Source organism: Truncatella angustata (genome assembly GCF_020726525.1).
Source record: "Truncatella angustata strain MPI-SDFR-AT-0073 chromosome Unknown BKA67scaffold_2, whole genome shotgun sequence".
Classification (NCBI taxonomy): domain Eukaryota; kingdom Fungi; phylum Ascomycota; class Sordariomycetes; order Amphisphaeriales; family Sporocadaceae; genus Truncatella; species Truncatella angustata.
In genome coordinates, this window is record NW_025763382.1 from 6,504,111 (window position 1) to 6,517,359 (window position 13,249).

The 13,249-nt window shown below is 49.5% G+C and overlaps 4 protein-coding genes across 4 annotated transcripts; 2 read left to right on the forward strand and 2 right to left on the reverse strand.

Moving 5' to 3' along the window:
* Positions 1-142: 142 nt before the first annotated feature.
* BKA67DRAFT_209162 (uncharacterized protein) lies at positions 143-655 on the reverse strand. Its single transcript, XM_046095473.1, has 2 exons — positions 349-655; positions 143-296 (listed from the first exon to the last, which is right to left on the reverse strand). Exons 1-2 carry the CDS (start codon positions 522-524, stop codon positions 227-229), a joined length of 246 nt encoding a protein of 81 aa, XP_045962463.1. The 5' UTR covers positions 525-655; the 3' UTR covers positions 143-226.
* Positions 656-1,651: 996 nt separating this feature from the next.
* Positions 1,652-4,235, forward strand: BKA67DRAFT_557477 (heterokaryon incompatibility protein-domain-containing protein). Its single transcript, XM_046102262.1, has 2 exons — positions 1,652-3,048; positions 3,099-4,235. Exons 1-2 carry the CDS (start codon positions 1,884-1,886, stop codon positions 3,755-3,757), a joined length of 1,824 nt encoding a protein of 607 aa, XP_045962464.1. The 5' UTR covers positions 1,652-1,883; the 3' UTR covers positions 3,758-4,235.
* A 2,110-nt stretch (positions 4,236-6,345) lies between these two features.
* Positions 6,346-7,530, reverse strand: BKA67DRAFT_533391 (chalcone-flavanone isomerase-domain-containing protein; the record flags this gene model as incomplete). Its single annotated transcript, XM_046099691.1, has 1 exon — positions 6,346-7,530. The coding sequence occupies one exon, from the start codon at positions 7,528-7,530 to the stop codon at positions 6,346-6,348; it is 1,185 nt and encodes a 394-aa protein (XP_045962465.1).
* Positions 7,531-9,623: 2,093 nt separating this feature from the next.
* BKA67DRAFT_209184 (uncharacterized protein) lies at positions 9,624-12,915 on the forward strand. The gene is made up of 3 exons (XM_046095474.1): positions 9,624-11,018; positions 11,090-11,815; positions 11,884-12,915. The coding sequence occupies exons 1-3, from the start codon at positions 10,107-10,109 to the stop codon at positions 12,613-12,615; spliced, it is 2,370 nt and encodes a 789-aa protein (XP_045962466.1). The 5' UTR covers positions 9,624-10,106; the 3' UTR covers positions 12,616-12,915.
* Positions 12,916-13,249: the final 334 nt, after the last annotated feature.

Genomic DNA, 13,249 nt, shown 5'->3' on the forward strand with positions numbered 1-13,249 from the left:
CATCACAGCCATACGATAGAAATTACGATGCCAATCACTCACTTATTACTGGCAACTCAGCGACCCTTTTTTTTTTTTTTCATCTTTTTTTTTTTTTTGGAGCTGTTGAACTTTTGGATAAGTAGAAACACCATCTGAAATGCTTGCTTGTATATTTATGTGTCGTTTTAAATGTGATAAAGAATTCAATGATATGTACAAACGCCCAACTTCCACGCTGAAAGAATCAAACTAATGCTTCAGCAATCTTATATACAGGATACGGCCAGAATAACACCATTGACATGGGGGCATATCTGGGTGCAAGATCAGCTCGACGACCCGTTCGTCGTTGAATATTCTACTCACAATGACGCTGTCCTCCATGCATGCCTGGCTAGGCGGTACCAATCTGTTGGTTGAGAAGGGGTACCCGCAGGGAACAGTTGGCGGTAGAGAGACTGTTTGGAAGCGTGTCGCATCTGTGGTAGAGGAAGTGGCTTTCGTGGCAGTCGTCTCGCAGCTCTGAGAATTTGAGAGTTCATAATGACGGTTTTGTGTATTATTTGCAGGCTGACAGACGATAGCAAATACAAAGATAAGGAGGTTGTCTAATTCTTAGGAAATTGAAGTTTCAATTTGGTTTCAAGGTTTGTTGTGCCTTAAATCTCAATGAAATAATTCCGGTGGTAACAATCAATTGGAAATGAGGAACTAGAAAATGGCGGCAAAGCAGGTTGTGAACTGATATATACAGGTTTTTAGCATAATTTCAGCATTATACGCCACATACAAACAAATTAAATCTCAGGGCTTCGTGGTTTGACTCTGATCAGTTTGAATGATTACAATCACTCTCGGCCACTGGCTCGTGTACCGGCCAAGCCCGACGAATCCGTTCCCAATGAACGCCGCCGGGTAGAGCCGAATAGGACAGTGGCAAGCATTGCGCAATCTGTGGCATGAATGTAAGGGCCTTCTCTTTCGGCAATCAAGCGTCGGGATTTGTGGTGGTACGTTTATTCTTAAGGGGAAACAGGGCTGGCGCCGTGTGGATCGCCGGGGTTTGGCTCGGCAGGGCCGGACGGAGATATCGGGATCTGAATGACTAGCGTGACCGGCAGTGAGTGTTTTCACCGTCAATAAGAACAAATGCATTAATTGATCATGGGAATTGTAATATCCCCAGTCTGCCCGATTTGAGAGAGAGAATACACTTCGCTCAACATACATATGGATGGCTCAACGTATTATTATTATCAGAATTGGACTCCATTGGATGACTGATAATTGAATAAAATACACGCAACCGTCCGTTATTTCAGTAAGAGCACAAACTGCGTGTGAGTCGTGTGTAAAACGAGACTGGAAAACCCCGTCCAGTATGCTTTCTTCATGTACAGTTCTGTCAAAAGCTGATCGCGTTTGAGCGAGTGATGCAAAATCCGACCACGGAACTAACTTGCCCACTGATTGGAACGTCACTATGGTTGCTCTTGTATATGGGTATGTAGATAAGATACATCGACTCTGTTTGTCTAATCTAACAGATTCAATTGGGTTGAAGTGGCTGAACATGTTTAGAAGGGAACTTCAAGGCGCATCTGAGACTTCAAGTTTGTGGGGAAGGAAGAAAAGTGGGCCACAATTTTCAAGATCCTGACGCGTTCCTGCTTACACGTTGCATACTTATAATTCGCTGGACAATCAGGATAGACTGCTATAGTAACATGCTAACCAATCAGAACTGACAAGATCATCGCAGGCTCGTCTGCAAAGCCAGTTCACCGCTTCTGCTGAAGCTTCCATGCCAGGCTCATGGTCATTACCTTGTCGCGTTGGTTCCGCGACATCAGCTTGAGCGTGGACATCGTAGAATATCCTGTGCACAGAAACACTTCAACATGCGCCTCTTGAATACAGAAACACTCGCACTTGAGTTCTTTCCGGGGAGGGGCAAGCCAAAATACGCAATTCTATCGCACACCTGGGGCCACGAAGAGGTACTCTTTACAGATGTCCAAAACAGTCCGGCTTCGGAATGGGGACGAACAGCAAGCGGGCAGAAAGTGAAGCGAAGTGCTGAGTTGGCCTACAGCAATGGATATCAGTATATTTGGATTGACTCGTGCTGTATTGACAAAAGTAGCAGCGCAGAGTTATCCGAGGCTATCAACTCGATGTACCATTGGTACAAGAGATCTAGCGTTTGTTATGCCTACCTCTCTGATGTAATAGCAAAGGACTGGCCAGTTCTGGGTAACAACGCTCGTTGGTTCAGTCGGGGCTGGACGCTACAGGAGCTCATTGCACCGCCGAGTGTGCAATTTTATGATCGGAGTTGGAAATTCATAGGCAGCCGAGAGTCGTTGGCATCTGATATTGCAGGTATAACGTCTATTGACGTTGAGCTGCTCAGAGACAAACATAGCAGGAGTGCTTCTGATCTCGATCGTTATAGCGTAAGCCAGCGAATGGCATGGGCGGCTTATCGTCAAACTACCCGGCCCGAAGACGAAGCCTATTGTCTAATGGGGATATTCGACGTAAATATGCCATTGCTCTATGGTGAAGGTTCGCAGGCGTTTCAGAGGCTGCAGGAAGAGATTCTCAAGCGAACGCACGACCAGTCGATCCTTTTATACCATCACGACTTCTCTTCGGTGGAAACTTTAGCGGATTGGCCATTGTCTGCAGCTGATGCCCTGACGGTTTCACCAGATCACTCTCGAGGAGTACCAATCCTGGCGCCAGCGCCGCACCATTTTCGGGGGGTGCCGCTGGTTAAGAGACGTTTGCCAGACCCTGGACCCAGCGCCATACAGCTTACGCCAGACGGACTAGTAGTTCATCTATACCTATATCCTGTCAGGCATTATGACTCCTTGAGACTAGGTTTACTCGATTGTTTTGCCAATGTTGACAATACATGGGTCAGCCGGCCCGCCATTCTGATATCGTTGGAAGACGGATGTTACCATTTAAGACGTAGACTGTATATTGTTCAGCCGGATCAGGAAGATGTCGCATCAAGGGTCTTAACCTTAGGTCTTTCGGGCCATCAAAAACGTAAGTCAGACTCGCAAATATCTAGCATGTTGTCTAAATGCTCGATTTAGTACATTTGAACCTTGATGAGTTGGTACACAAGACTATCCTTCTTCACCCACAAGCACCGGTTCTTGGTGATTTGCGTGGTCACAAGATCGGTCCAACATTACGCCTTCGACCGATAGCCCAAACACCAGAAACTGTATACAGGTTTGGACCGTCGATTCCAAAACGATCATCCGCCTTGGTAAACATTGAGAATATACTGGAGAGTGCTTGGTCTGCCTCGACCACGGCAATTATTGCCATCGCGGCGGAGTCTCAAGGCACGGTTACATATCCATTGCTACTCCATTTTCGACGTTCATACTATATCGAGTTTATCCTTATACGGAACCTGTACAACTTCCCGGCTGAAGTCGAAATCACACCAGAAATGTTCCAAGAAGCTGCGTGCCAGGATCAGAAACGTGCCGTAGGGTCTATTAAGCCAGACGAACCGACCGTTGTTGCAATGGAGCTGCCAAATGGAGATATCTGTACTGCTAGAATCACTGAGGGGCAGTGGCTTGAACGCGAACTATTGGATCTGAAAATCACGATAAAATCCAGGGGTCTTGAAACCAAGACGCGGAATGTTGAGAAAGATAGTCGTTCCGTCCAATCGGAAAGTCAAGCATCTCGAGTCCTTCGTTGGCTCAAGACACGCAAAACCAGGACTGCATAGCCGCATCGTCGAATATCGATACTGGGAAATTCATCTTTATTCAAGCCTTTCTGCAAAGCTGCAGAACTACTCGTATTATATGCCCGCGGTAGCCTGCCACGGTCCTCAGAAAGGTTTTCTGTTTTCAAGGAAGGACCTCTTCTTATGCGACAAAGGCTCTCTCTATCAAAGCGTTGGGTAATCCGAGACCACATCGGTGTCTTGAGGCACCCGACAAAAGAATCGGCAAAAGCCTCCGTAATTCTGCGAGCATGAACTCTGGTATAAAGGCTGTGTTCTCCATGACCGAATATGGGGCTCAAAACGGACTTGATTTCACGGGATGCGGAGCAATTCATCTCATCCGCATGTCGCGATAGTTGATGGACCTTCCTGGCCAAGACGCCCTTCGATCAAAAGCACAAGCATGTAGATGTGTACATTCATACATAAATAGATACATAGCTGCCCTGCGTACATGGGGTAATGTATTTATAACATAGCGCTCAATAATTTACAAATCTTACCATAGATTGGGCTACAAACATATCGACGGCTTGTCCTTTTCTTACCCACCTATTGGGCGGAGTGAGCCTCGAGGTGCGATCAAAGATAAGTTGTCAGTAGAACTAAATCATGTATACAAATTATTATATTGAAGTGTGGTTGATTCGTCGCATCTCGTATTAGCGAACATGGCCATTGTACATAAATATCCTCCTCGAACTAGACTTGCCCTAGCCCGGCCCTCCAGAGCTGGACGGATAGCAATACGATAAAGACACGACACAAGTCACTTATCGTTGTTTCCCGGCCTGCCCGTGAACCAGCTGGTGAAGCTGTTCGTATGCGTCGCCGTAGGCCAAAGCGAACCCTGACCCCTTGATCTGAAAAGTCTTCTAGATCCCCCATGGATGTCGGATATAATATATCGCCCGTATAGATAAACCGGCAGCGACTTGGCTCATGTTAAAAGTATAGTTTAAATCGACACCGATCGCGTTATTAGAAACAATAATACCAATGCTCGGGTGAGATCGCAACTCTCGGTCAAAAATTGAACGAGCGCGAAGCGATTGTCTAATCTACTTTGGAGAAAGCCAGGAGAAACGCCTGTATGCTTTCCCATGTACCAAAGCTGCCAGTGTTGTGATGTCATACCTGAATGGATCTGTGAGTGGATATCGACCGCCTGGCTCAGAGCTGTTCCGCGCAAACAAGGTCGTCTCATTGATAATTTCCCTTAGCCCCCTCTTGAAATAAAAAGCCGACACCAATAGGCTGCGAAAGAAAGAGCAGGTTGCTGGATTCACTCTAGCTGTAAGGGCTGACCTTGGTAATCAGCTCATGTGTTACGTTGCAAGGACCAAGCTCCGTGAGAAGTCAAAATTTGGCTTCAGAGTATGGGACCAGATTTCTGAATGAGCTTCGAAAAGCTTCATCAAAGCGTCTGATTCTGGTCATGCCCTGTGAAGGCCGGTGCAGGACAACCCTAGATTGGGCACGAATCAAGGTGTGCCATAATTACCACTCTTATACACGATTTCAAATAATCGTCACCGCAGAGCCAAGACGGGTTTGAAGGTGACCAAGGCTAGTTCGGAGATCGTCAATCCAAAGTAGCACTATACACAAGGTAATTTAAGCAGTAAAGCCTGATTGCGGTTCCAACGGCATCGATGGCCATGATCGCCTACCTGTCCGGCTTCGAGAATATCGTGGCATGTTCATGAGTAGGCACAGTTCATATACTCCAGCGTTAAAATGTGGCCCTGAAGATTGAAGAAGAAAATTACGGGAGCCCCCTCGATTCGTGAGCCAAGCAGCAATATACAGCAAACCCAACCTTACAAGGCTTAGTTCTGCAGTATACCGTGCGTCCTGGATCCACTGTAGAAGGTTCCTTTGGCTCAAAGCCGTGCAGCCTGAGAGGGGGGTTCCTGGGTTCTTTTCGATTACCCACGCTGCTGGAGTTAAGCTGCAGCGCTGATACGTCGAAGACCTGCAGCTCCGTGGCTTATCCACGATCGCTGCATGGAAATACGAGAAACCCTGTTGGTACATATGCAGCCGCGAAGCTTTTCCGGTTGTAATTTGAACATCAGCTGTCTGATATATTAAACCTTCGATTATTGTCCATACTTGAGAAGGGTATAATTGGAAGATCTTCGTTTCGACGAGCACGTTCTATGTCGATGTAGGAGATTTCGTAGACCCCAGGGCCACATCGCTTGTTGTTTTCATTCTAATTACTTGCAGTGGGGACTCCTTTGTGCATTACATGCTGTGGGTATAAATAACACCAAGACCGTGCCGCGGATGATTGAATTTCTAAGGTGTTTGGTGATAGTCAAGTCAAATGGCGGCGAATCCAAGAAGCTAATCATCAGCTTCATAGCTACTTGCCGCTTTAGTCCCTTAGCTCACGACCGCTTGAAACCGATGGTGAGAGGACTGGTTGCTGGTGTATCTGATATTGTACATGGGTTGTCAAGTCCCATACATTAATATACAGGTGAGCAGAAATGTCGCAGGACGGAGTGGCCTTGTCTAAACCCTCTCTGCATGAATAGCGTACCGAATTTGTGCCATCTCAAACCCTATAACTTTTACACAACCTGTGCGGCGACAGTGCCCACAGGCCTCTCGACGAACTCCATAATACCCTCAACGATGTTATTTCTGGCAGGCTCACTTGCTACCGCCTTGCCTCCGAGGTAGTTCATCCACAGTGCGCGGCTGACACGTTCATCGGCAACTCGGCCGAGGGTGCCGAGGACCTTTTCGTCCTCGGTCTTCTGCTTCTGCTGCTTTCCTTCATCGTACAAGATCGTCAAGACACCCCTCTCGTCGCGAACCAAAATCAACTCTCCCTTGGCGGGGACCTTGCCTCGGTTGAATAATGTCCTGAATTCCGCCATGGCCGAACCGAATAGTTCGTCATTGTACTCTTCCTTGTGAGCTTGCGACCGGGCCGTGATAGCCCGCACAAAGCCGTCACGCAAATGAGGAAAATCTGTATTCCTGACGGGGACAATTCTCATGGCACTTCTTGGCTTGACGTCTCCAAGAATGTCGAGCCACAGCCTTTCGCCTTCCACGGGATCCAGTAACTTCCTCTTCAGCTCATCGCGTTCGCTGGGCACCAGCGTTGTGGCAATTGGGTGGATCTCCTTGACAAGTTTACGTTGGATAGCCGCAATGTCGGGCGTTGCGATATAGTACCCGACAACGTAGACCTCGAAGCCGAGGAAAGTGACAGTCCTCGTACCCAAACCAACAAGTGTGTACTCGACTCCATTCTTGGCTTCCTGCCCATCGGCAGCACCTGTATCCAAGTTCAGTAGGCGGGGGAACCATTCGACTGTCTTGTTGCCCGTAGGAACCATTTCCCTGCCCTCGCTATCATGCACGACGGTCTTGCGCTTGCTGCCAGCCTCGGTATTGAAGGGGTCGACATTGCTGGGAAGTCCTGAATCGAACTTTGCGGGCTTGGAGACCTCCTTCCACAGCAGGTACGCGGTGTAAGTAAACGCCAACACGCCAGCAACGGCGCCAGCTGCAAGGAATCGTTGCCGCTTGACGTGGTAAGAGTATGAATCGGTGCGCATGCGATCGAGGTTCAAGGTTTCAAATGCGCGGTGCGACGTCCTCTGTTGGCGGCGAACAAAGGTTCGTGTCTGGTGGGGGGCATTGAGGCATTGTGGGAGTCGCTGTAGACTGGGGCGAGGCGTCTGGCGTAAGGAGCGCACGAGAGCGTCCGGATGGACGAAAGGGCGTGATAGCTTCATCATGCTCGAAATCCGGCGAGTTGAGGGTTCAAGGTATCGGAGCTACGGAATTGCCATGGATCAAGACGGATACAATTGGGGTTCGTGGGCAGACGAAGGAGATCTGATTTGTCGTCTATTCTAGAAAGCCGCAAAAAGCTTTGTTCGGAAGCAGGTAGTTTGATGCTGCTGTTGCTAAAGCTATTTCGCAGACCAGAGCTGCCAGAGGTGGAAATATCGTCATTCAATGGAACGATATGATAGAGATCCGAGGCCAATCGCGTCGGCCCGGCAGAGACACTGTCAGATGGCGGTCTGCCCCCGTTCCGCTGATGTCAGTCTCTCTCTTCAGCCTGCCTGGCAAGCCTGGCAAGCTGGGGCAAGAGTCTAATAATAATAATAAGTGCCAAGTATTACAGTAGGGTGGGGAAGGCCGTGCTGCCATCAACCCTGCAATCAGTCTTTATCGTCGACGACAAGCAGGGGTCCGTCCTGTACTGCGGATCCCGTACTGCGAGTGCGACTATGTATGAGTGGGAGTGTGAGTGTGATTCTCCAGATGACTGGCTGGATGCTAGCTTAAGCGCCCATGTCATCACACCCAATCTCTGCAATTTTTAGAAGTCCAGCCTGCATATAGCATACATGTTTGGAGGTTTGACTATTGAAGAAAATAAGCATGGCTCAATTGTTGGCATGGTGACTCAGATCCCAAGGGCACAGGGCTTGATCGGCTGCGACAGGTAACGAGGGTATGGGCTTGGTTGGGCATCGTTTTCGTCCTGCAAACTCGGCAGACACAGATGATCCCTCCTGTACGGAGGTATGCGCGTCTCAGTCATATGCATTTACCGGGCGTGCATGATGCTGCTTACAAATGACTTGCTTACGGTTCACACACGCAGTCTGACATCTACTGGTGTGTAGTGTATGTACAAGTAGGAGTAAAGTATCCAGCAGAAGATTCGAGTCTGCATATCGACACGCGTTCTGTCCAGCAACCCCTCTATTTGAATCTACGACCAGAGGCGAGCTTACTATGTATGGCTTCACAACCTCAGCAATGAGGTAGTTGGGAGAGTGAACCGACGAAGAATGGATGCGATTTCGTAACCATGTAGAACCTGTCTATACGAGATCGTAGAGATCTGCGTCCGTTTCTACGGCATGTCCTGTCCTGCGTACCTGCTATACAACTACCCCCGAGCAGGCTGTATTCATGGCGGGGTAACATTGAACCAATCTCGTAGCAATTGAATGCGTCGTGCTGCAGCCTCTCTTTGTGGTCTCTCGATTCCTATGGTGTGATGCTGACTATACATATACATGAAAAGAAAGAAAAAGAGACATTGGCCAGCTCAAGTGTGAGGATGCTGTGATAGAATAGTGCAAGAACTTTTGGGGGCCTCGGAAGACACGGAGGGCTTCTCAGCCAAGATGCGGTATCACGAAGGCTGGACGGACAGAAGAGATGATGTGGCAAGTGTAGTTGGTGGAGGGAATTCAGTGTGCTTGGAACGTGCTTGCGAGAGTCGATGTCAGTTGGATTGGAGAAGTTTAGCATCAAGGCTGGTACACAGTAAAGTATATTGTGGTTAGAGTTATCAACGGTCTGGAAACCCGTGTTTTCCATTTCCTAAAAGCGTAATCTGATTTGCCAATACTCCATCGAGGCTTGAAGGAGGGGTCAACAAACCCTCCAAAAAGTCAACAACAAGAAGCAATCCGTTTTTCTTCTTCTTCTGCTTCTTCTTCATCATCATCATCATCATCATCATCTTGTACCTATTACTCATATGCTGTTCATGTTGGCGAGACACCTACACCTGTGACCGGATCAGACCAGATCGGATTGCCAGCAAATTTGATGCTTGAAACCAATTCGCCAAATAGCTGTGCTATGTCTGGTGCTGGCGTGCAGTAGCAGGGTTTGGTTTGTTTCAGGAGGTCCTCAGCACTAAAACACAGCTAAGCAGCAGAAGAGGAGCGTTAAGCCTTAGCGGGGTTTACTTTTGCGCCTCCTCGAGTATCAGCATCTGCATCAGCAATCTGCATCAGCACCAGTATATCCCGTATCCGTAGTGACCTCTACCTCTGGGCTCTCTGTGATCTTAGCCAGTATATTCACCTAAGCACTTCTAGAACCCCACGCGTCCCGAGACCAAGACCAAGATCAAGAGAGACCCCAGCCCCAGCCCGTCACCCAAAGTTGAACCCAAACTCCGGGTCCTCTCCCTGGATCCATTTGATTTGATTCGATTTGATTTGATTTCGTCCAGTTCAGCCCGGGTCAATCACCACCACATTTCAACCTAAATCCAGAGTAACAACACCATCAACAAGAAATCCTCGGCGGGCGATTCCAAACCCATCGTCGGCGACACCATCACCAGGGACCTGGACGTCGCCTCTGAGGCACACACCTACCATACCGCCAGGGCCTTTCGGCTCCAGTCTGCTTTTGTTCCGTTCCACCTCTGGGTTGGGAATAGCACCATCACGTCACAGTTCAGACTGAGCCCCCCCGAGCCCGCACCCGCACCCCGAAGCTGACCGTGTGCATCCATCGATATCGACCTCGATACACCTCGAAAAATAGCATGCGACCTCCCGCTCCTGCTCTTGACGTTATCGCTGGCCAAACACAGATTGCGCAAGCTGCGGCCGCGGCAAGCCCAGCGCACATCAACACCATGGAACACCACGGGCAAGGACAAGTACAGGCACAGGAACAGGCACAGGCTCAGGCACAAGAACAAGGACAAGGACAAGCACAACAGCGACAGCCGTCGCCCCTCGCCGTAGTCATGGACGCCGAAACTAGAGACTCCCGATCGTCCTCGTCCACAAACTCCCCCCTGCCTCGCGACAATGACGAGTCCGACTTCTACGGCGTGAACAACGATTCAGAGTCGTCGCTGGGCGTCATGCCCAACCTACAAGACATGCAGGTTAACGACCAAGAATGTCTACCCCCCGCCGCCACCCTGCCCAGCGAGATCCTCATCAGCATCTTCTCTCGTCTCAGCTCCCCCGCCGACATGTTCCGATGCATGATGGTATCGCGGCGATGGGCTAGGAACGTGGTAGAGATGCTCTGGCACCGTCCTACCTGTACCACATGGCCCAAACACACCATGATCTGTCAGACTCTGCAGCTGCCGAACCCGACTTTCACATATCCCGACTTTATCAAGCGCCTCAATCTGGCAACCCTCTCGGATGATGTGAATGACGGAAGCGTCATGCCTCTTGCCGTATGCACCCGCGTCGAGCGCCTTACTCTGACTAACTGCAAGGACCTCACCGATGCTGGACTCATGGCTCTTGTCCAGAACAGCCCACACCTTCTCGCCTTGGATATCTCCCAAGACGACAAGATCACCGAGCAGTCTGTCTTTGCCATTGCCGACAACTGCCCCAGATTACAGGGACTGAACGTGACCAACTGCAAGCGCATCTCGAACGAGAGTATGATCAAGCTGGCCGAAGCTTGCAGGTACATCAAGAGGGTAAGTCTACCTCGCACCACATCCCGTGCCCTGGGTTTTGCCGCCGTGTAAATATGAACTGACATGTGCAGCTCAAACTGAACGACTGCAACCAACTCAACGACGACGCAGTTCTTGCCTTTGCCAACAACTGCCCGAATATCCTCGAGATCGATCTTCACTCGTGCCACAACATTGGCAATGAGCCTGTCACGGCCCTGCTAGCCAATGGTCAGTCCCTCCGAGAACTCCGCCTCGCCAATTGCGACTTGATCGACGACTCGGCCTTCTTGTCTCTGCCCTACAACAAGATGTACGAGCATCTCCGTATCTTGGACTTGACTTGCTGCGCTCGCCTTACCGATCGGGCAGTCGAGAGGATCATCGATGTTGCCCCCCGTCTGCGCAACCTCGTTCTCGCAAAGTGCGGAAACATCACTGATGTCGCTGTTTACGCCATCTCGCGCTTGGGAAAGAATCTCCACTACGTGCATCTTGGACACTGCCGCAATATCACGGATGAAGCAGTTAAGAAACTCGTCCAGGCGTGCAACAGAATCCGCTACATCGACCTGGGATGCTGCCAGCATCTCACCGATGAGTCTGTCATGAGGCTAGCAACATTGCCAAAACTCAAACGTATTGGCTTGGTCAAGTGCAGTAATATCACTGACGCCAGCATGTATGCTCTTGCTAAGGCCAACGAGCGAGCTCGGTCACGGAGAGATGCCAACGGCAACGTCTCGACCAATTATCACCACAGTAGTAGCAGTCTTGAACGAGTTCACCTGAGCTACTGCGTCAACTTGACTTTGCCTGTGAGTACACCCTTATATTGTTCACGTTTCTGCAAGACTTATGAACTAACCTCTCTTCTTCTCCACAGAGCATCATCCGCTTGTTAAATGCTTGTCCCAAGCTCACACATCTCAGCTTGACTGGTGTCACTGCGTTCTTGCGCGACGATCTGGAGGCTTTCTGTCGTGAAGCCCCACCTGACTTCACAGACCATCAGCGACAGGTCTTCTGTGTCTTTTCTGGCCCCGGTGTCAGTGGACTGAAGCGTTTCTTGAACACAAAGCCCGAATTCGCCCAGTTCCACAATGGCGATGAGAACTTGCGAGTCGCCCCTGTTCCCCACGTGGACATGGATGGATTCGAGGATAATGATGTGGTCGAGGATGATGACATGGGCGATGGTAGTGAAATTGCCCTCGGCCCAGATAACGACGAGCCTCAGAATAACACGATTCCTCCGCCACCTCCGCCACCACAAGCACCACAGATTCTAGGTCTAAACACAACTCAGGGTAGCTGGTTTGATCACGCTTCCAGAAGCCATGCTGCCATGCATCAAGCAGATCCTAATGTATCCATACCGGCTGTTGCACTCGACACATTCGCGGTACCCGCACCCGTCATTGGATCCACTACACCTACACAGGAGACGCCCACGATCCAGAACCTACCGATATTCCAGCACCAGGAATCCAGTCTCAGAGGGCCCAGCACAGCCACAGGCAATGTCTCTGGAGGCCCTGGCCAAGCACATGCCGGTCCCAGTACGGCCACCATTCAGAGTATCGAACAAGACGATGATGAAGGCTCCATGGACTAGACATACCACATGGTCACTGAATGAAGCCTTCCCTGGTTTGTGTTGGCACCAGCCATGTCTGAGCAAGCCGACTGCGTTAATATTGCATACCTACCAAGGTTTACACAAATAAGCTTGCACTTTTGCCGCTGACTAGAGCGCGGCAAGGACACTCTACTAGCTCTGTTTATATCGAGCAGAGAGCTTTATGTCAGAGTGACGCACGGCTACTCGCCGAACGATCATATTGCAAGTTTGTCTCAGGGTGTTACAGTCACCAAGGTGATATTGTGAGCGTATAAGGGCATCTTACACCGCGTTGTGTTCCAGAATTGAAAGCGTTGGCATATTGTATTTTCTGGTTCTTGCTTGGTACAGGCTGCTGGTAGGCAGCCATTAATTCACGCCGCGCCTATGGTGTGAATTCGTCTTTATTTTTGGGCCAAGATACCCAACCACGAGAATATGTCTTTGAGGCGTCGCATAAGGGAAAATTGAGTTCTGCAGGAATTCTTTTGGTGGTGAACTGGTAAATCCCGTCGAGGATGTTATGATACCAAAGACATCTGAAAGATTGTCTAGGACATGGACGGAAAGGTCACAAGTATTGCGAATGTTTTTTTATATTTTTTTTTCCCCGTTCATTTGATCCAGT

What these genes read in the sequence shown, in the direction of transcription:
- BKA67DRAFT_209162 (XM_046095473.1), bottom strand. Translation starts at nt 524, where the DNA reads ATGAACTCTCAAATTCTCAGAGCTGCGAGACGACTGCCACGAAAGCCA. An exon ending in GCATGGAGGACAGCGTCATT is followed by an intron (nt 297 to 348) that starts GTGAGTAGAATA and finishes TCTTGCACCCAG; the next exon opens with ATATGCCCCCATGTCAATGG.
- BKA67DRAFT_557477 (XM_046102262.1), top strand. Translation starts at nt 1,884, where the DNA reads ATGCGCCTCTTGAATACAGAAACACTCGCACTTGAGTTCTTTCCGGGG. An exon ending in TCTTTCGGGCCATCAAAAAC is followed by an intron (nt 3,049 to 3,098) that starts GTAAGTCAGACT and finishes TGCTCGATTTAG; the next exon opens with TACATTTGAACCTTGATGAG.
- BKA67DRAFT_209184 (XM_046095474.1), top strand. Translation starts at nt 10,107, where the DNA reads ATGCGACCTCCCGCTCCTGCTCTTGACGTTATCGCTGGCCAAACACAG. An exon ending in CTTGCAGGTACATCAAGAGG is followed by an intron (nt 11,019 to 11,089) that starts GTAAGTCTACCT and finishes TGACATGTGCAG; the next exon opens with CTCAAACTGAACGACTGCAA. An exon ending in GCGTCAACTTGACTTTGCCT is followed by an intron (nt 11,816 to 11,883) that starts GTGAGTACACCC and finishes TCTTCTCCACAG; the next exon opens with AGCATCATCCGCTTGTTAAA.